This window comes from Pan troglodytes, chromosome 6 (assembly GCF_028858775.2).
Source record: "Pan troglodytes isolate AG18354 chromosome 6, NHGRI_mPanTro3-v2.0_pri, whole genome shotgun sequence".
NCBI lineage: Eukaryota > Metazoa > Chordata > Mammalia > Primates > Hominidae > Pan > Pan troglodytes.
The window spans coordinates 13,985,004-14,007,231 of NC_072404.2; the positions used below are offsets into that span (position 1 = coordinate 13,985,004).

A 22,228-nucleotide genomic window follows, 5' to 3' on the forward strand; every position below is an offset into this window, starting at 1 on the left:
TGGGGGCAGAGAAGGAGGCATGTAAGCTTTGCTAGCCTCCTGCTGCCTCTGAGGCTGTAGGACACGTCATTCAAACCTACCATCAAAGTAGGCTTCTGATTTCAACTTGGATCTCACGGTAGCCCAGTGACACTGCAGCAGCCATGATGGGATGTAGGCAGGAGAGCGGTGGCCTGGAAACCGCTTCTAGACAATCCTGTATTATTTAGATCCACATAGAGATACACGAAAACCCTTTATACCAAATAAGAGTAAATAATTATACCAATATAAACAGGGCCGTTGACCCTTTCATTTTATTAAAATGGCACATAATTATTAAAACAGCATACTGATCACTTTATACTTCTGCTAGCCCCCAGGGGAGCTGCTGGGGGCGGCATGTGAGTGCCCTCCCGAAGGGTACAGATTCATGCATTGAGCAATTCGTGTTCTTTATCGGTTTTCCCAACAGCATCAGGATTTGAGAGTGGGTCGAGGTCAGCGAAGAGGCTGAACCAGGCAGTCAGGTCTGAGGCAGCCTTAGCAGGTTCTGGGGAGAGAGGAGGAAACATGAGCAAACGCACCTTCCAAATGTCCACCTCTGCCACGCGGGATGCAGGCAGGTCCAGGTCATCTTCAAATGCAGGATGTTCGATCAGACAAATCCCTTTGCACTCTGACAATAGTTAGGGAATTCCAACTCCCGTGGCTGGTTGGCCAGTTAACATTTCCAAACCAGGGCCTGAAGCTCCGAGAATAACAAGCTCTTGTGTTAACAAACTCCCACCTGCACCCCAACCCCACTAATGGCCATAGCCCATGAAAAGCTGATCAAACCCTCAGGCCCTGCCACTTCACCACAACCAGGAAATAGCATAGTTATTTCAGAAATCAGACTGAATGGCTGAGGAAGCAAGGGGCTTTCCACTGTCTGCTGGAGGAATCTTTTCAAATCTGCTGGGTCAGGAGAAATATTATGGCCACTCTTTCTACCCTTCAAAGCAACAGGCCCAAAAGTGTTTGGCGCCCAGGCCTGGCTTCTCCTCTTCTCTCAGGGTCACTGCCTTCTTCAATCCTTTCCTGTTAAAAGGAGGGCCCTGACATGCCTTCCCTTCTCCCAGGGGGTCAATTCCCCTCACTCTTCAGCCTCATTGGAATACTCCCTTCTGCTCTTCCACCTAAACACCTGCCCTAACTTCCTGAATACCACGATTATACAGCCAAATTATTTTCCAGATGAGGAGAACATTTTCAAAAGAGTGCCTCATGCAAGTGATTTCTAAATAAGATGAAGGCTTTGTTTAAAATACATAAATCATTCCACATGAGAATCTAAGTTCATTGGCTTGGATGACCTGTGTTTTTTTCTTCTCCAACAGGTGGGAGTGTCAGAAACATGAAGAAAATGTCTCTGATGGGTGATCCTTCTAGCTGAGAGCAGCTAGGAATGTGCTTGCCATCTGGCTGAAAAGAGTCTCAGGAAGTGTTGGTAGGACAAGTTGCTAAAAGTGGTTAGTGAGGGGATAGAGGCAATGGGATTATATCAATATAAACAGGGCCTTTGATCCTTTCATCAAAATGGCACTGAAATGCTAAGATAGTGTACCGATCACTTTATACTTCTGATTCCCCTCCCTCTTTTTGTAAAAAAAGTCTTTTGTAGATATTAATGTATCTACATGTAAAAATCAGTGTATCTATGATGGTGAGAAAACTATATCAAGACTAGTTGGTAATATGCAAGTTATTACTATGTAACATTGAATTCCATGTGCAATTAGCCCTGGAATCATCTGGTTTATCTTGATATGAGTATCAGAGACAAGAGAGCTCACTGTAGCTTAGTTGGAGGGGGAGTGGGCAGGGTATTGCCTAAAAAAAGGCAATACTGATTTCGCTGGATTAGCCTATCTCTATTCTTGCTAGAGGATATCAAAATATCTTAAAGATGACTCTAGTGAAAAGATGCTACATGCTTGTTTCCCCTTCCTTCTAACCTCCTCAAGGGTCTTAGGAGGTCTTCTGAGCATTCTCATGGCCTTGCCGTGAGGAGCCAGTGATTGTGCTTTGGGACAATCCTCACATTCCCCAGGCAGCCACTGTTGGAGACAAAGCAGGTGCAACTTATTTGCATAACACTTAAAAGAGCATCATGGGAACACTTTTTGATGATAATGGAGTAGACACTTCCTTCAACTTCCTGTGGCCAACAAGAGAAAGTCAGTGATACCAAAGAAACAGAGCTAGAGCTGCAAACACAGATGATATCTTCAGTCGAGCAGAGGCTCCCTTGGGGGACCTGTCCCAAAAGAGAACAGATCTCATGAACTTGAAATGACCTCTTTTGACAACTACAAAACCTGGCCCTTTCTGCGGAGCACAAATTAAATGCCCTATTTGGTGGTGGCAATGGTATTTCTGGCTAAAAATAGCAAACCTCAGAGGCCTTTCATACCTTGGTATTTCCAACCAAACTTGGGGACCACCCAACCACATGTAGATATTTGACTCATCCACATTAGGTACAATTTGATAAAGGGAATTATGAATGAGGACATTAAGCCAGAAAAAGAAGTCAGAATGTAATTTCTGGGATTATGCGAAATTCTCCATCTCGTAGCCTTGCCTTGAGCCCTAGATGTTCAAATGGAAATTAGCGAAGTAGTACAGAAAACAGGTTAGGCCACTGGAAAGGAAGGCAGCTGTCATTTCAGAGAGACAAAATGCTGTTATTACCTTTCACTGCAGGGCTGTTGTCATTTGGACTGCTTGTCTTTGGTACTGGCCATGGAGTAGGAGGGGGATAGACATTGCTCTCTGACCAGTCTAATATTCAAAACCAGAGCATATCAGATCTAGTGAAGAAGTCACATGGACCCACCAGTTGATGGCCACATCCGTGGTTGCCTCCGAATAAAAATAAGACATTTCTCCCATGTTCCTCATACTGGAATACATTTGAGGAGATAGGAGATATGCATCATCGAACCCAATCCAAAAATATGAAAAATGAAGGAAAAGGTTAGATTCTGAAAAGCAAATAAACTATTGCTATGGATAAGGCATCTTTGCTTTTTAGCTTTATTTATGCCCATTTTTCTTCTCAAGCACAATCGTTTCATGATCATACCAAAGATTATCAATGGTGCTCTAAGGAAAGCAGGTGCCTTGTTTTTCTGTCATAAATGGGGAAAAGCTTAAAAAAGAGAACACCATTAAATGAAGCAATAGGACTAGTAACTCCACATCTTCTCAACTTCCAATATGATCCAGTCCTTTTATTTTCTACACAGCTAATTTAAATTGGGAGATTTAATTGATACAGATAAGTAAATGACAGTCCAGTCCAAATATATGAGGGGGAAAGAAATCCCTCGTTAACTTTATGCCCCCCATTACAATGGTATTTGGCTTGTTAGATATGGTTAGGCTTTGTGTCCCCACCCAAATCTCACCTTGAACTGTAATCCCCATGATCCCCATATGTCAAGGGAGAGACTAGGTGGAGGTAACTGAATCATGGGGATGGTTTCCCCCATGCTGTTCTCCTGATAGTGAGTTCTCGCGACATCTGATGGTTTTATAAGGAGCTCTTTCCCATTTGCTCCACACTTCTCCTTCCTGCCTCCTTGTGAAGAACATGCTTTGCTTCCCCTTCATCTTTGCCATGATTGTAAGTTTCCTGAGGCCTCCCCAGTCATGCTGAACTGTGAGTCACTTAAACCCCTTTCCTTTATAAATTATCCAGTCTTGGGCAGTTCTTTATATTAATAGCAGTGTGAAAACGGACTAATACACCTTGTATAACCCAAGCACATGTTCTATAATGCCTCTTGTGCCCTGCCTGCCCCAGAATGGTTAAGAGGCATTCAGCACTCCTGTTTTAGGGACAGCAAACCTAGTTCCACACAGCATTTACTGTCTCTCCCGGAGGTTTTCGTATGACTCATACTTAAAGCAGAACTTTACCATAAGCTTCTTTGCACCTCTGCTTTCATTGTATATATGCAAGTCTTACCTTCTCAATGAGACAAGGAATTTTTTGTTTTTCAATTTGCTCCAAAATACTTAACACAGCACAGGTAGATGTTTGCTGATTAAATGGATTGTTGATTCTCACTATAAAATGTAGACCATCCGAGGATGCATCACTGTTGGGATCATTGTGATTAAAACTGTATCCTTTTATTGGCATACTCTGGTCACAGTGTTTTTTAAGGAAAAGATTTGTATCTGATAAGGCCCTCAAGAGAGATCATGTTTGGAAGGCAGAGTTGATGGGGCAGTGAAACCAATGTCCAGAGCAAGAATGCCACTCAGTACATGGCACAAAAAGTATAGGATTTAATGCCACTTGTTCACTCTGCCATTCTAAGCTTTACCTTTTCCAGTGGACTTCATTATAGAATTACACTCTATTTCTTAGTTTACACTTTCATCTCATTTCCTAGAGTCCTGAGCCCCTGGAAGCCAGGGACAATGTATTATTCATCTTTATATCCTTTAGTGCACTGAATGCTACACAATGGGTGTTCAAATATATGACTATTGCCTTAACATAAACAGAGTACTCTTTTACACCGTGAGTATACTTCGAAAGCATTATTTTAAGAGATGGCAAAGCAGTACCTGGCACATATTCAGTATTATAATAATACTCACTGGTTGAAGTATTTCATTTTAGGCAAATGGCACAAACCTCACGAACTTATTTATTAAGACTAACTTAATGAAACAGGTGGCCTGTGACCTATTTACTGAATCTAGAACAATGAAAAAATACGAAGAGTTCTAAAAGGCATTGTTATTCATTGGAAAGGTGTTTGAACATATACATAACAGAATTCACAAACAATCAAAAGTACTAGGCTTGGAGGGAGCTATCTGGGGCCGTGGAAATGTTCTAACACTGGACTGTGGTGAAGGCTGCACAATAGAAAGTTACCCGAAATCCTTGAGCCGTTCTCTTACAATGGGTGAAGTTTTGGCATATAAATTATACTGCAATAAAACAATTTTTTTTAATGACCAGTATTTGGTGTAATCCAGGAATAACATAACGTCCCTGGTTCCTAGAAAATTGGCCCCTGACCATTTTCCTTCTAGACCCAAATCACATAAAACAGTGGTAAATGTGGAAAGTTAAAGTTGTGGTTTCTGTGTGTGCCAAATAATGCTGATCATAGAAAAGCTGAGAAGTATTGAATCTAACTGGTAACTGTCACCCTTTCCTTCAATCCTTCTCCAACACTAAGTGTACCCAAGACCCACCTGTCCCCAGAGCCCATGCCACCTTTCCCCTAACCCCTGCAGCTTGCCCTCAGTCTCTCAGAACCATGGTTCTCACAATGTGGGCCCTCAACAGAGGCATGGGCATCACCTATGTGCTGGTTAGAAATTCAAGTTCACGAGCCAATGCTGACCTACTGAATCAGAATCCCTGCAGGTAGAGCCCAGGAAGATTTTAGCAAACTCTGAGTGATTGTTATGTAAGTAAAAGTTTGGGAAGCACTTCCTCAGTTGGTCTCTGAGGCTGCCTAGGTCACCATTTCGATTAGAATCACAGGATGCCTTTTGGGCCAGTGTGAGGACGAGAGAGGTTCTCCTAAGAATCAGAGGGGCCCACTTCAGGACCCCACACTCCCAGGCAGCTGACTCCAAATCTTGCAGCTTTATGCTCTTCGATCCTATTGTCCTCTGACAGAGTTCCTGGAGGGCCAGGAACTTCCAGAGAGAACTTGAACTGACTCAGTAAAGCCAGGTGAGGAGTAGAAACCCCTCCCTGATCTCTGTATGCTATGTGACACAATGGGAACTCAAACAAGATCATTCTTCCCATTTCAAAAACATGCACGACACTCAGCTGCAGAGAACACTGGAAAAAAGAGGCAGACTCGAAGCATTATATTTTTCAAAGTATGACATGAACGCATTCCTAAGAGGAGGCAGAAATCAATTTATATGTCAAAATGGAACTCACTTCCCATCGTGTAATGTGCGCGTTCTTGAAAAGCTATAAATAAGTGAAACATCTGTGTATCAAGTCATACTTTAAAAGAAGCCAGAGGCCGGGTGTGGTGGCTCACGTCTGTAATCCCAGCACTTTGGGAAGCCAAAGCAGGCGGATCACTTGAGGTCAGGAGTTCAAGACCAGCCCGGCCAACATGGTGAAACCCTGTCTCTACTAAAAAGACAAAAATTAGCCGGGTGTGGTGGCGGGCACCTGTAATCCTAGCTACTCAGGAGGCTGAGGCAGGAGATTCGCTTGAACCCGGGAGGCGGAGGTTGCAGTGAGCTGAGATCGTGCCACTGTACTCCAGCCTGAGTGACAGAGTAAGAATGCATCTCAAAGATAAAAGATAAATAAGAGGACCCAGGAATACAAATTATATTTTCAAACATGTGATTTAAAAGATGATAATGGCAGATTCCTTTATAGACAAAACAGATATCTTCTACTTGAATTCCTTTGTAAGTATGGATTTTTAAATATTGTTCACCTAAAACACTCATGAACCATACAATGAACACCTAGAATCCATGGATTTGGAGGCTTCTCTGCAGCAGAAGACATGAAGATGATAAAGCCTGAAGATATCCCCTCTTTGGGAGCTAAGATGACGGGAACAGTACACCTCAGAATGTTCACAAACACACATAGGGTATCATTATTCCCTTTCCCCGTGGTGTGAGGCAGAAACAACAGCCAGTTTGTCAAGTCACATTCTTTTCTCAGAACAATTATTAAGCATCAGTCTAACAATTCGACTACATGCGCATGAAGAGATAAAATAGTATTGTCTATGACACCAACTATTTATGGGAAAAAAAGCAAATACTAAGCTCAGCTACAGTTCCAACCTCATTCATATCACTTTGGAAATTATTTAGGGGAAGGGTGCAATGAGGGTAATTATGGATTGAATGCCAAGCCAGATTTCAACTGTCTTGGCTTCTGTCAGGAAAAAATGCTATTTAAAGAGAACTTAGTGTTGCTAATATTCCCATAATTGCCATCAACTGTTCTCTAGCTGGTGTGAGTTGGCTGAGGCATTTTTAACATGAAGGTGTGGCTAGAAAGATGTCAGCCCATCTCAGAGTAGTTCTGTCAGGAGAGGGGTGGTGAAGAGTGAGCAACCAGGGCACTGAGTTCTGAGAACACAGTGACTACCCTAGCTTTTAGGATCCTTTGATATATCAAATGTGCTCCCCATTTGCAGGAAACAAAGAAAATTTTATTAGAGCAAAGCTGCCCCCCTTACTTACGTAAAGGAAAATCTAAATCAGCCAGGCATAAGGCCGGCCAGCTACAGCAGCAAGTGAAGCCAAAGGACACCGCCCAGAGCTGCGCTTTGCCATGGGTGTCATTTACCAGCGGGGAGAGCCGAAGCCTGGGGCTGGGAGGGGATCACAGCCTGGAGAGCTCTGTGGTGGGGCTGCCTGTGAAGTGGAGAGTGGGAACACCACAACCACGTGGCCAAGCACCATCCTGACACCCACAGTTCCCCCTCAGGCCTAGTTTCCATGCCTGCAAGGGGTAGATAAAATGTCCTGCTTCATTTGGGGGTTGTCTGGATAAAATGGGATCTTGTAGATGAAACCAGGTAGGAGACAGACGAGAGAGCAGGCCCTCAGTAAACCTAAGCTGAATCTGGGAGTTTGTAAGCTAAGCAGATGGCAGGACTAACCCCTGAGGACATCATCTTCAAGGGTTCTCATTTTAGGACTGGTTTCATCTAGTGTCATTTGTCAGTTGTCCTCTCCCCCACTTCTTGCCTGCCATCCATCCATCCATCCAGCCAGCCAGCAAGTACTTTTGAACATTTACTGTATTCCAGGCACTGAGCTGTGTTCTGGAAATACGATGGTGAGCAACATAAATATGGGACCTGTTCCCATGACAACCTAGAGCAAGAGACAGAAAATGGAATCAGAATGAGATCCTGTCATTTGCAACAACCTGGATGGAACTGGAAGACATTATGTTAAGTGAACTAAGCCAGGCACAGAAAGACAAACTTTGCATGTTCTTACTCATTTGCGGGAGCTAAAAATGAAAACAATTCAATTCATGGAAATAGAAAGTAGAATGATGGTTACCAGAGGCTGGAAAGGGTGGTAGGGGTGGGAGTAGAAGGGATGGTTAGTGGGTACAAAAATATAGTTAGATAGAATAAATATGATCTAGCATTTGATAGCACGACAGGGTGACTGCAGTCAACAATAATTTATAGTACATTTTAAAATAACCCAAAGAGTATAATTGGAATGTGTGTAACACAAAGAAATGAGAAATGCTTGAGGTGATGAACACCCCATTTACCCTGATGTGATTATTACACATTGCACGCCTGTATCAAAATATCTCACATACCCCATAAATACATACGTCTACTAGTCCCATAGAAATTAAAAGTTAAAATAAAGTGAATCCATTTTACAATAAGGTAAGGGGAGAGGAGTGATTAAGTACAGGTTGTCATGGACTTGGGGAGCAGAAACACCCTGACTGCTGGGGAGGGGGGACTCAAGGAAGGCTCCTCAGTGAGATGACAGTGGAGCTGAGACACTGAAGGATGAGAAGTTAGCCAGGTCAGACAAGCAGCATGCTGCACAGGTGAGTGGCATGCTCTGAGGAGAAGGGAAAGCACGTGCCAAGACCCCATGGTGGGGACAGACGGGTGCACTGAAGCTTGATATGGCTGGAGTCGGGTGTACTGATAGCACACATGGTTCTCCAGGGAAACAATGCCACGAAGACAGCTAAGCTAAGATGTGGGAGGTGTGGACAGTGAGGAGACAGTCGTGTCCTAAAGGACCTTGGAAGCCATGCTGAGGAGTTTAGACCTTATTCAAATGGTGGAACAACTGCAACAACTAAGCAGGTCACAAGGCCTTTCTGGGGCTCCTTGATTCCCTGTTCTATAAAACGGGTGTGGAGTAGATCAAAGTTCCTTCTGTGGACTAAATTCTGCAGAGCTCCAAGACCTGCAAATGCTCCTCAGCAGGCATAGGAAGTGCTGCACTTTGGTGGAACTCCGTTCCATTGCCTTGTGCTGAGAGTGCCTGCTCTGCATTCAAACTATAAATACACCCTGTGTTCTTTTCCCTCACACGATTCTGAGTACTGGGAATGTCAATTACCTGGAGCCAGGCTAAGCCAGGAATGGCAGGAGGTGAGCACTGTTTGAGGAAAGGTGAAACGGAGATAACCCGAAGCCTGACATTATATTAGCCTTAAGTGGAAATCCATCTAAATGGCAACGGCATCTCAGAATTCGGTAAAACAAAAGAATACCGTGAAGGAACACAAGGCTGTATGTTTTTGGGAATTTGGAACAAGATTCCTAACTTCGGTTTGCAGAGTCCTAAATTAAAAGATGTCCTGATGCATTTAGTTGAGCAGCTGGTAATCTTTCTAGTATCAGTGTCTACTTCTAAATTTTGGAAATGGGTACAGAATTGAGAACATCGACTCTGAGGCCTCTCAGCATTTGCCTGTCTCCAGCTCAGGTGGCCTCTCTGGCTGGCTCTCCTCCTACTCACACAAAGTGGCCTTGGGAAGGCACAATTTTCTCATCACTGCATGACAGAGGAACCCCCACCCCTTACCATGCTGATAACTTCAGACACTCTTAGAAATCCCAGCTAAAATTAACTTCATCTTCTCATTTTCAGCACAACTTGATTCTACATGCATTCCTTTGTTTTGGACTCTTAGAGCTTAAAGTAGGGGGAAAAGAGGATATCATTGCCCCCTTCCTCTCCATTTTCCCAGGGGACTGGGGACAGAACGAGGAGAGAGGTGGAAGAAGAGAGGTAGAAAAGCAGGGGAGAATCCAGGGAGACGACAGAGGAGGAAACTGAAGAGATGAAGGTGGAAGAGGAGGGGGAAATGTGGATTGCGAGAGGGGGTGAGGGAGCTGGGAAGGCGGCCCAGAGCTTGCACTTCAGTCCCGGTGCCTGTCCCCGAGGACTCGGTGCCCCAGTCTCTCACGGAGAGCCAGGAAAACCTGAGATGCAGCAGGAGTGTGCCAGAGTGAATGTAGCTGCTGGCACACAGGAACAAGATTTCCTAGGACAATCTCAATTTCAAATATTCTATTCTGGAACATCATTCAATTTTGTGTGGACTTAGCCTCTGTCTCCCACACCCATTCCTCCTTTATGGCTCCCTAAATATCTCTATCCCTGTGTGCAACCAGGATGCCCAGGCCAGGGTGTCATTACAAGTCCTGCCCCTCTGACGGCTTCCAAAGGGAGGTCTGAAGAGCCCCACTGGGAAATCCCTTTTGCTATCAGAGAGGGCAGAGAAGGGAATGGTGAAAGGCATGGATTGTGGAGTCAGGCTGCCTGGGCTCAAAATCCGGCCTGCCCGTTAACAGGAGTGTGATCTTGGGCACATCACTTAACCACTGTTCCTCAGTTTCCCAGGCAATAAAATGGATAATAGTAGCTGGCTGGGAAGGGTACGGTGAGGATTAAAATTCATCCATGTGAAAAGCACACAGGACAGTTCCTGGCACGTAGCAAGTGCCACACTGAGTGCTGGCTGTTATTTTACCATCTACAAATCATAGATTCACTGAATCATACAATTTTAGACCTCAGCATCTCTGCAGTGGGAACTAACCAAGGGATAAGAAGATAACACAGGGATAAGAAGCTAAGTCCACGACCTCATTTTACAGATAAGAGGTAAAGGCCCAAAGAACTGAAGGGGCCTGACCACCAGCTTCAGCGTGAGGAGGGGCGGGGGAATTGCAATATAAAACCCAGGCTCTGAACTCCTCCCCAGTGTTTCACTGAGCCAGTATGCCAAACGGTCGTTTTATTTTTTTGATACAGGGTCTCACTGTGTTGCCCAGGCCAGAGTGCAGTGGCATGACCACAGCTCACTGCAACCTCCACCTTCCAGGCTCAAGCAATCCTCTCACCTCAGTCCCCCAAGTAGCTAGGACTACTGGCATGCTCAAGTACTTAAAAAGAAATTTTTTTTTTTTTTTTTTTTGTAGAGATGGCGACTCACTATATTGCCCAGGCTGGTCTCAAACTTCTGGCCTCAAGCAATCCTCCTGCCTCAGCCTTCCAAAGTGCTAGGAATACTGGTGTGAGCCACAGTACCTGGCCAACCCAGTGAGATTTTCTACTCAGTGTTTAGTTTGACTACTTAGTCATTGAAGTGGTTTATTGAAATTGGTCTTTGAGATCATCTGGTTGATCAGGGGAAGCAGTTTCAATATAGGGTGGCCAATTTTAATAATAATCATTAAACGATTATATATAACTATTCATGTGTATAGGTAGATTTTTTTTTTAATAGACAGAGTCTCCTTCTATTGCCCAGGCTGGAGTGCAGTGGCTTCCACTCACTCCGCTCTGCTCACTCCGCTTCTCGGGATCAAGTGATTCTCCTGCCTCAGTCTCCCGAGTAGCTGGGACTACAGGCACGCACCAGCATGCCCAGTTAATTTTTGTATTTTTAGTAGAGACGGGGTTTCACCATTTTGGCCATGATGGTCTCGACCTTTTGACCTCATGATCCGCCCACCTCGGCCTCCCAAAGTGCTGGGATTACAGGCATGAGCCACCGCGCCCGGCCGTGTATAGGTAGATTTTCTAGGCCATGAATGCAGTGAAAAAAAAAAACTCAAGCTAACATTCATCCTTTCCTCTTTTTTGAGGGGATTGAGGGTCCTAATAGGAGCATAGAAGGCAGAATTTGACATGATCAGTCATGGAAGCATAATGTCCATCCTTCATTTGTAACAAACACGTGTTGAAGGATCCCTGAACTGGGAGCACCTGCTGGGAGTCTGTAAGTGTGGCAGAAGCTGAATGGTCTGCTTGTTTCAACCACTTAGGTTTGGCTTTTTTTCCTCCTATCATTTCAATTCTGTAGGTATTCCATTGGCAGCTGTTTGCATGCAAAGGAAATAGTACGGTAGTTACAAGTTAACTCAACGTTTTTTTTTTTCAGAGACAGAGTCTCCCTCACTCTGTCACCCAGACTGGAGTGTAGTGGCGTGATCTCAGCTCACTGCAACCTCTACCTCCTGGATTCAAATGATTCTCCTGCCTCAGCCTCCCGAGTAGCTGGACCTACAGGTGCACACCACCACACCCAGCTAATTTTTGTATTTTTAGTAGAGACAGGGTTTCACCATGTTGGCCAGGCTGGTCTCAAACTCCTGACCTCAAGCCATCTACCCACCTCGGCCTCCTAAAGTGCTGGGATTACAGGCGTGAGCCACCGTGCCCGGGTGGTAACTCCTTTAACACTGACCTTGATAGAATCCCAGCAGAGGAAATAAAACTTCTAGCAGACAGAACGACCCTTTTAAATAGGAAATCAGATCACGTTTCTCTTTGGCTCAAGATCCTGTGATGGCTCCCAATTTTACTTGGGCTGAAAAAAGGTCTAAGTTCTTCCAACAGCTATGAGTCCCTGTGTGGCCTGGCCTCCGCCTCTGCATCCTCTGAGCATCCCTCCCCCTTGCTTAGTCAGCTCCAGCCAAGTGTCCTTCCTGAAGACCCTTCACTGTGCCAGGCACGTCCTCACCTTAGGGCATTGGCACAGGTTGTTCCCTCTGCCCAAGCTCCACATGGTTCATTCTCACCTCCTGCAAGTCTCTGCTCAGATCTCATCTTCCCAGTAAGAACCTATTCAGCTCTGCAGCCTGACCTACTACCCTGAGAGCCCCAACACTCCATTATCCCCAGGCTCTACTTTTTCCTTTTCTCCCTAACATCGATCACTTTCTAGCCTACTATGCGATTTGCTTATTATTATGCTTATTATTCACTGCCTGTCGGCATCCTGTTACAATGTGAGTTCCAGGACAGCAGACAGCCTTGTCTGTTTTGTCCTCAGCTGAATTCCCAGTGCCTGGCACACAGTGGGACCCAGTAAATATTTGTTGACTGAATGAGAGACTTGCTAAAGTGCTAGTAGGATGGCAACCTCCAATGAGATTTTGTTGGCCTGAGTAACAAATGGCCTCCCTTTGCAGTTCCTGTTTCTCTTTCCGTAGCATGAGCTTGTGTTTCTCTCTCCCTCCCAGAACACCTCCCTCCTTAGACCTCAGTGTGGTTTGGTGCCTTTCCCGTGTATATGGGGCAAGGCTGAAGTGCAATTCCCCATGGCCGCTGCCCTTGTCATAGCTCTCAGGCATAGTCTGGCAGCCCCACTGTGGGCACTGAGATGAGCTTCTCTCACTTTGCCTGCTCAGGAAGTGGGCGAGGAGCTCTGACTTCTTGGCTGTCTGCTGATGTGTGTGCATGGGCTCTTACAATGACTGACACTCAGCCACCCTGGCTAAGCAGCAACACAGTTGCAACCATTCCCTGTGGTTAGCAGGGCCTCTTGTGTTTCCAAAGCTGAGGATCTGAGTGGGGTTCGTTCTGCAACACTGCTGGGGAGTCCTCAGCAGCCCTAAGATATCACTTGAGGATCTGGGCTCTGCCTCGACTCTCTCAGGGCTTGTTAGCACCTCCACCACAGGTGGGTGGGGATGAAACTCTAGTCAGTTGGCAGCCTTACTCATTTGCAGCTCCCGTGAATGAGGTGGTGAAACCTGGGGTGAAACTCAGGGTGGAGAAACATTTTTGGATTTCATTTATCCCTGCTATCTCTACCTCCATTACTGCAAATAAATGAAATGGCTATGAAATAAGACTCCCAAAGGAAGATAAAAGGAGTCATGTATTTCATTTAAAAAAAAAGACTTTTGTTTTTGTCTTGCCCACCAACTCTTGTGTCCATGATCTCATCTGCAAAGACCTGAGGTTTTAATAGCCCATAATTACTTAATTGTTCCAGCTTTACCGTTTTGTTCTCAGCTTTAAGTGCCAGATAAACATGCTGTTTATTAGGGAGACAGCCTAAATTCATAGAAAAACCAAAACAGTTTGATAATTTCTTAAGTGATTCCTGTTTTACAATTGAAGTCACATGAAAGAAGGAAAAAGTGTTGAAATACTAAAAAATGGTTTCCTTTCAGAAGCCTGTGTGTTTAGAAACTCAAAAATTTTAATTTCAACATGAGTTTCAGGCTTTGCACTGTCAACCAATGTGTTCCAATGCTAGCAATTCTCAGCCAGCACTTGGTTGGTGGACCTTGAACCCTTACTGATGTTGACAACCCCTCCGGCATTTTTTTTTTCTTTCAGACAGAGTCTCACTCTGTTGCCCAGGCTGGAGTGCAGTGGCACAATCTTGGCTCACTGTAACTTTGCCTCCTGGGTTCAAGCGATTCTCCTGCCTCAGCCTCCTGAGTAACTAGGATTTGGGATTACAGGCATGTGCCATCATGCCTACCTAAGTTTTTTTTTTGTTTTTTTTTTGTATTTTTAGTAGAGACAGGCTTCCACCATTGTTGGCCAGGCTGGTCTCAAACTCCTGATCTCAAGTGATCCTCTCACCTCGGCCTCCCAAAGTGCTGGGATTACAGGCATGAGCCACCATGCCTGGCCTGAGAAACTTCTTCTGATCAGTGTGGAAACTCTATTTTTTCTGTGGCTGAGGAGGTAATGTTTGGCCGTGTGTTTTGGGCAGAACCAGAAGAGTGGATCTAGTGGGGGGTCCTCAGGGGAGAGGTGGATCAGGATAGAAAGGGAGCAGAAATGCAAGATAAAACTTAGTGTGCAAAAAGAGTGAAGAAGCCCCGTGCAATGTCAGTCAGCACCCAGGAAGAGGGCATGCTTATGGGAACGTGGTGAACTCAGGGCGGAGTGGCCAAGTCAACGGGGCCTTGACCCTGAAAGCAGTTTGATCCTCTCAAGTATGCCACAAGAAGTCTAAAATCAAAGGATGACAATATGATTTAGAACCACTCATCTAACCTTTGATGTTAACACAGGGGAGAATTATGAAAAAGAATGTATTTTAAACCCTGAAACATAAAGTTGGAATGTGATTCTGAGTCTCCAGTTAAAAAGTCAATAAAAATAGAGAAAACATTAAAAAAGACAAAGAAGGAAGAAATATGCTTTTGGATTGAAAACAAGAAGAATGAACAAATAAAAAACCCCATTTCAATCCCCACCTTACCTACCTTGTAGCGAGGCCTGTAAGTCTTTCATATTTTGGTCTAAAAGCTGCGAAGGAAGGAAACCTGAGCCTGTCTGGGCCTTGGGGTCTGGCTCTCCCAGGGCCATAGTGGGCACTGGCTCCTTCACTTGGCCGTCTCCAAACACAGCGGCCCACTCTTTGCTGAACTCGCCCTCTTCCAGGGAGGAGGCATTGAAGATCTCATTCAACAGCAGCAGGTCATCTTTGTCAGCACCTTCAGGTTCCGGGGTCCCTGCCACTGGTCCCAGGCAAGCTGATTGAAGTAACAGAGAACAAAACGTCACCACGGAGGGCTCAAGCCCTCAGGAATCAATGCTGTGGGGGCTGTGAAGGGGGAGACTGGTTGATGGCTAGATTTAAGAAAAATGTCATCAAAATATAAGTTCATCCTATTATTATAGCCTCTCTTAAGAGTTTATAGAATTAAATTTCTAATCCCATGTTCCCTTGTCCCCTGTCCTCCAAAGCAAGTTCAGTTTCTGGGCATCAGACTCTAGGATTTTGGTTTTTCTTTAATATAAAAACAAATTTACCAAAACATTTCTCAGATATGAAACAAAGCCAAGATTGAAAACATGTTGGAGATCTTAGTTCCTTGTTTGCATAGCTTCCCAAATCTTCCCACGCAAGCCCTCAATACACATTGCCTGGGCTGGAACAGCAACACGCCATGTGGCAGCCTGTCCTGCCACCCAGGATGGGGAGAGAACTTTCACCATGCCCTGGCCCAGGGCACGACAGGGAAGGGGAGGATGTCCAGAAGCTCTACAATGCCCAAGAGAGGCATCCTTACTTCCTTCCCACTTTGCTGAAACTCCATTGCATGAAGCAAAGGAAAAGTGGGTCTGGTTTGCCTAAGTACCTTTTGCAGCAATAAAATAAAAGGGAAAGAGGCTGCGAGTCAGGGAGCTTCACAGGCTAGAGACACAGTTCTAGGGGCGTTGAAGTGAGCACCGGATCAGAGGGGAAGCCTCAGGTCCACCCCTTCCCTGCTATGTGACTTCGGTAGAACCCTTAGAGCCCCTTGAGCCTCTGTTTGCTCATCCACAAGGTTATCATGTTAATAACGGCCACCTCGGTGTTGTCAGGAAGACCAAAAGAAATACACTTTAAACCTAATTGCCTTTCCAGAAGGAAGGCTTTAAAGAAGGCAGCCATCCTTACATTACAAACATTGGCAGAATACTGAATATTGAATACAAGTAGCATTACTATCAGAAATCTTACACCAAGTCCTTTCACTGGGTTTATTACTTATTTTGAGAACCAAAGACTGATGGTGTTATCAGCTGTGGCTTTGTGGTGGTATCTAATTGCCACTTGGAAACTATAAACATTTTTGTTGTTAATTCACAAAGAGAAGAAAAAAATCATGATTTATGTTTTTTTTCTGAGACATGCTGCAATTCTGATATGGTCATATTAAATGAGATGACCAGGTTTTCTTCAAATATATAAGATAATTAGTAAGTAAAGGCTTTTTTTTTTTTTTAAAGTTCTCTGTGTTGGCTTTACTGGATCTATTTTCAATCACACTTTACATAAAGATCTAAAGATGAAGGGGATTTCTGATGTGCTGAGCAGACAGGCTATAAATCAGGGAGGGGAAGAATCTAGTCACTCTCATGTCCCTGTGGTTTAAAAATAGTGGCAAAACATCACTTTAGTCGGACAACTGTCTAATGTAAGCATTCTTATTGTTTGTGTTATCACAGAAATTCTCACTAAGAGCTAGCCTGTAGGTGTTGTGGGTGAGAAGATGGGGCAAATGGCATTTTAAACAGGCTTCTTAGACACTGTGATTTTTTTAAAAATTATTATTATTATACTTTAAGTTCTAGGGTACATGTGCACAACGTGCAGGTTTGTTACATATGTATACATGTGCCATGCTGGTGTGCTGCACCCATTAACTCGTCATTTAACATTAGGTATATCTCCTAATGCTATCCCTCCCCCCTCCCCCCACCCCACAACAGTTCCCGGTGTGTGATGTTCCCCTTCCTGTGTTCATGTGTTCTCATTGTTCAATTCCCACCTATGAGTGAGAATATGCGGTATTTGGTTTTCTGTCCTTGCGATAGTTTGCTGAGAATGATGGTTTCCAGCTTCATCCATGTCCCTACAAAGGACAGGAACTCATCCTTTTTTATGGCTGCATAGTATTCCATGGTGTATATGTGCCACATTTTCTTAATCCAGTCTATCATTGTTGGACATTTGGGTTGGTTCCAAGTCTTTGCTATTGTGAATAGTGCTGCAATAAACATACGTGGTCATGTGTCTTTATAGCAGCATGATTTATAATCCTTTGGGTCTATACCCAGTAATGGGATGGCTGGGTCAAATGGTATTTCGACAGTGTGATATTAACAGGGTAGTTCAGGAACCACTTGAGCCTGCACATGGTGGGCGAGGCAGGACTGTAAGGTCAGGCAGGTGGCCCACCTCTGTGGATGAAGGCAGGAGCTGAAGGAAAGGAAAGCAACCTTCGCAGCTCAGGATGTGTCCATCAACACCTGTATCTATGCATGCTCCCCTCCCCAGCATCACCTTTTTAAGGATTATTAACATTACAGAACTCTATACTTCCTACTTTCAGGTAGGACTGGAATGCCCAAACCCTTTCTTATAGTTTACTTTTTGCCCTGACTGAAACCAGATAATTACTGAACCAAACCTATTCTATTGAAACCAAGTCAAGTCAATGTGTAGACCCTGGAGGAGCAGATAATTTCAAATGCACCTTGGAAATGACGTATGTTCCTTCTATAGTCGCTTTATACAGCCCTCCACTAAGGCAAACTCTCAGGGAGGCTTCACTACTTTAGTATAGATGTCTGTCCAGGGAAGATCATCATTAACATTAGCAACAACAAATAATAAACTGTAAGCCTTCTAAAAATAACCACAGACTGTAATAGCTCCATCTTTGTTTTTATTGTTTAGGTTTTGTGCTATGGTGTTTATAATGGACTTTGGTGGTTTTTGCTAACTCAGCATCCCTTCCCTCTGCTTCTTCAGTTTTCCCTTTGGGAAAATGCCTTCTCCATGTGATCCTGGTGAGATGTCTCTGGAAATGACTCCTCACCCTCCACCCCAGTGAATGACTGATGAGGCTGGCCAGAGTCCTCCATCCCCCAGGCATGGTGATTGGCTCAGGGGTGGACACATGCCGGACACCTCCCGGAATTTGGTATATAGAAACTTAATGGAAGAGGGCCTCTCTTTCTTTGGGATTCCAAGCTCTAAAGATGCAAATTTCAGGCTCCCAGTGATAATGAAGTCAACACATAGAGGGAAACAGCCTCAAGAAGTGGAGAGAGAATCCTGACAACATTGTCTAAGCCCCTGGATCCAGCCTTGCTTGAAGCGAATCCACAACTGAGTGTCCCCATTACATGGATCAATACATTCTTTTTTGCTTTTAAAAATTTAAACCTAAACTATTTCAAATAGGGTTTTTCTATCACTTGCAATCAGAAAACTTTTTACTAATACATATCCTATTCAACTCAAACTTTTTAGTGACAGAAAAGAGAAAAGGACCCTTGGTGAGGATATTGCCTACAGCCAGTTCTAAATACAGATTTTGCCTACACTGAGGTCTACCATTGAATTTAGCCTTTTATTTGGCTTCTTGGTTATTCAACAGCTAACAGGCTACACAGTGCACATTTTCTCTTTTAAGAGAACTTACTACTTAGCTAAAAGCAATGAAACTGGCACTGACTTGAACCATAAAACACAAAAACCTCCCAATTATTGCACTGATAATTAAGATGCTTAAAATTATTACACATAACACGTAAGAAAAATCTAATTACAAGTAGAAAAGGACAGGTTCAGGTCTGTAACCAGACAAGTTGAGACTTGAGAAATAACTCTATAGTCAGTTGGCTCTTGAGAATCATGCTATCATTTTCTTTGAAAAAAATTCAACTCAACTGAGAGAAAATGGAGACACATGCAGAGATGTGATAAGCTCTTTGGGAGAAACTCTAGTAAGAAACTCCCAACTGGAGTCAGGGCTTCCACCCATGCAGATGTGGATTGCTTCTGGGTTATGGTGCCCCAATCCTGCTTTTGTCTTAAAGGATGAACAAGGGTTGAGGATCTCTCAGGTGCCAAACCCACAGATGCTACTCCAAGTTCCCTTCACTCTCTTGCAGGCTCCCAAGTCTCTGTGTTTACTTGCTTATCAGATAACCTAACTACAGACACTGCTGCAAAAATAAGAGCCAACAGACATGACGTACTCACATCCTCACCTGTCTCCAACTCCGTGACCTTGCAGGCATTGCCTCTCCTTTCTAAGATAAGCCCTCTCTATGCCCTCCCCTCCTTCCTGAAGCCTGCTCTGTTCCCACCATTATTCAGATCCAGCACCTTTAGTCTTTCATTTTCCAGTGCTTCCTCCCCCTAGCCGCAGGAGATGTGTGCCTATCTCAACAATAATCAGCCTTCACTTGATGTTGCTCTTCACCCTCCCCTCACACTTTCAAGTTACTGTTCTGGTTTCTTCTTCCTTCCACAACCACATACTCTACTTTGTCTCTACTCTTTTCTCAGCTGCCTGTAATTAAGTTCCTGCCCCCACACTATACTGAAATAGCTCTCTTGAAGGTCAGCAGTGAGATCCTCATTGCCAGTTCTGACGCTCTTTTCCCAGGCCTTTACCTGTACTGCCCAGCCTGGAAATGCTCCTATCTCCTGGGAGTCCCCATGAGGCGGCTCTCTCGGATGACCTCCCATCTCCCTGACATACCTTCTCCACTGCCTCCTCCTATTCTGGCTGCCCTTAAGGTTTCATCCCAAACCATCATACCTTCCCTACATTCTCTATAGAAGATCTTTTCTATTCTTAGGGTTCCAACGTCACCTCAGAAGGTTCTCCAATCTCTACCTCCAATTTCAAGTTCTTTCTGGAACTCCAATTGCAAATTCCTGTCTGGGAGCCCTTCTGGGTTTGCCCATTGGTGAAGCTGCTGGTGCTCCAAAGAGGAACCCTCTTACTGTGTATCTTTGCTTAGTCTGTGTTATGGTTTGCATATCTGTCCCTTCCAAAACTCATGCTGATATTTAAACCCTAGTGTGGCAGCTTGAGAGGTGGGGCCTTTAAGAGGTGATTGGGTCATGAGGGCTCTGCCCTCACAAATGGGTTAACCCATTCATGGATTAATGAATTAATGGATTATCATGGGAGTGGGATTGGTAGCTTTTATAAGAAGAGGAAGAGAGACCTGAGGGAGCACACTCGGCCCCCTCACTATGTGATGCCCTAAGCCGCCTTAGGACTCAGCAAAAAAAGGCCCTCACCAGATGTGTCCCCTCAGAATTGGACATTTTAGCCCCTATAACTCTAAGAAATAAATTCCATTTCTTTCTTTTCTTTTCTTGTTTTTTCTTTATAGAGTCCCACTCTGTCATCCAGGCTGGAGTGCAGTGGTGCAACCATAGTACTCCAGGCTGGAGTGCCTCCTGAGTAGCTGGGACTACAGGCACATGCCACCATGCCTGGCTAACTTTTAAAACTTTTGTAGAGATAGGGTTTTACTTTGTTGCCCTCTTGGTCTCAAGTGATCCTCCTGCCTTGATCTCCCAAAGTGCTAGGATTACAGGCATGAGCCCTTTTCTTTATAAATTATCCAGTTGCCGGTATTCTGTTTTATAAGCAACAGAAAGCAAAGTTAGACAGGCTGGCTGTGAGATTACTCATTTACTCAAAGGCCTTCAGTGGCTCCCTGACTACTGGCTAAAGTAACACTCTGTCTAGTGGTATTCAGGATGTCTACAGTCAAGCACGAATGCAGCCCTTTCAGCTACCCATCAATATAGCCATCTGGAAAGCCTTCATTCAATTTGGCAAAACTTCTCTACTTGCCATTGCTCAAACATATTCTGGGAACCTGATGATTTGTCCCAGTGAAAAAAATCATACTTTTTTTTTTTTTTTTTTGCAACCAATAGGAATCTTAGAGATCATCTGCTCTAACTCACTTTACAGATAAGGAAAAAGACCCAGGTTAAATAACCTACCCAATGACACAAAATTTATTAGTTACAGACAATCTTGCTAGGGACCCCAACTCACAGTCAAGGTGTTTTCTCACTGCAGCACTCTGCTTTTACTTCAGAACCTATTAAGCATCTCATGTATAAATTAATATTTAAGCTTTTGTAAAGTGTTGAGGGTTTCTAAGGTCAGATGGCTCCACTGGCAGCCAGGCACCATGCAGGCACCGTGGCAGAAAGGCTGAGATGACAGATCCATTCAGCATGTTTGCCCTGTACTGCCCAAGTTTTCGAAAATAAAAACCCTATGCCCCTGGGAGAACATTCCGTAGGAGAACTGGTCCTGAACCAATGAGCAATATCTGTGTGAAAACTCACATAGAGAGGAAGCTCTTTTAAGTTCAGACACGGTGTGGGAAATTGGTGACAGCTCACTCAGGTGGTATTTTTGAACTCATACTGAGTTTCATGACCTCAGCATAAATTAGAACACAGAAGATGGAAGGAAACATAACTACATAGACCGAAAACGAGAGCACAGAAAAGCTGGCAGATAAATGTCACTTAATTTACCTTCATCTGCGTGTGAAACAGGAAGACTCCATCTCTCTGGTTTTCTCCCTCGTCCCCACTCTGGACATTATGACTAATCGTAAAGGCCACACGCTTGCAGTACAGATGAAAAACCCCAAACACCAACACTATCCTCACATCGCCCAAGGAGAGTAGGGGGAAGATAGGGAGGAAAACACCTTACGAAAATGGCTAACACGAAAAACATATTCTACATTATAACAAACTGTACTTGTTTGGAACTCAAGAACACTGCTTCTAAGAACTTCGCTCTGATGAAAAATGATACAGATTATAATAAGAACAGAGAGAGGAAAAACAACTTCTACTCTCTGAAAAACAAAACAAAACAAAAAACAAACAACAAACCAACAGCACTGGACCCTGAGTAGGCACTAAAAAAAAAAAATTCTTGTTCATGATCCCTAAGCTTGCTACTCCATTTCTGTTCATGATCCCTAAGCTTGCTACTCCATTTCACCAGTAGATGTTAGCAGACAAGTAATCTTACTGAAAAACATAAAACCTAGGGCAGGGATAAATATTTATAGACTGTTTATAGAATTTTTTTTATTTTTTTTGAGA

General features: G+C 44.1%; 1 protein-coding gene across 36 annotated transcripts in view; it reads right to left on the reverse strand.

The window, feature by feature from the left end:
• Positions 1-259: 259 nt before the first annotated feature.
• ICA1 (islet cell autoantigen 1) overlaps positions 260-22,228 on the reverse strand; it is a 154,019-nt gene continuing 132,050 nt past the window's right edge. For 23 of the 36 annotated variants that reach the window (XR_010158774.1, XR_010158771.1, XR_010158784.1 and 20 more), the window contains 2 exons: positions 15,039-15,308; positions 260-532 (listed from right to left, as the gene is read on the reverse strand). Coding sequence is in view for 14 of the 36 variants with exons in the window: in XM_063815228.1 (XP_063671298.1) it covers positions 411-532; positions 15,039-15,308 (392 nt within the window). In the remaining 22 variants the exon portion in view is untranslated. Of the gene's footprint in view, positions 533-6,355; positions 7,888-15,038; positions 15,309-22,228 lie in introns of those variants that run through there. The other 13 variants (XR_010158775.1, XR_010158773.1, XR_010158782.1 and 10 more) reach the window with 2 other exon arrangements.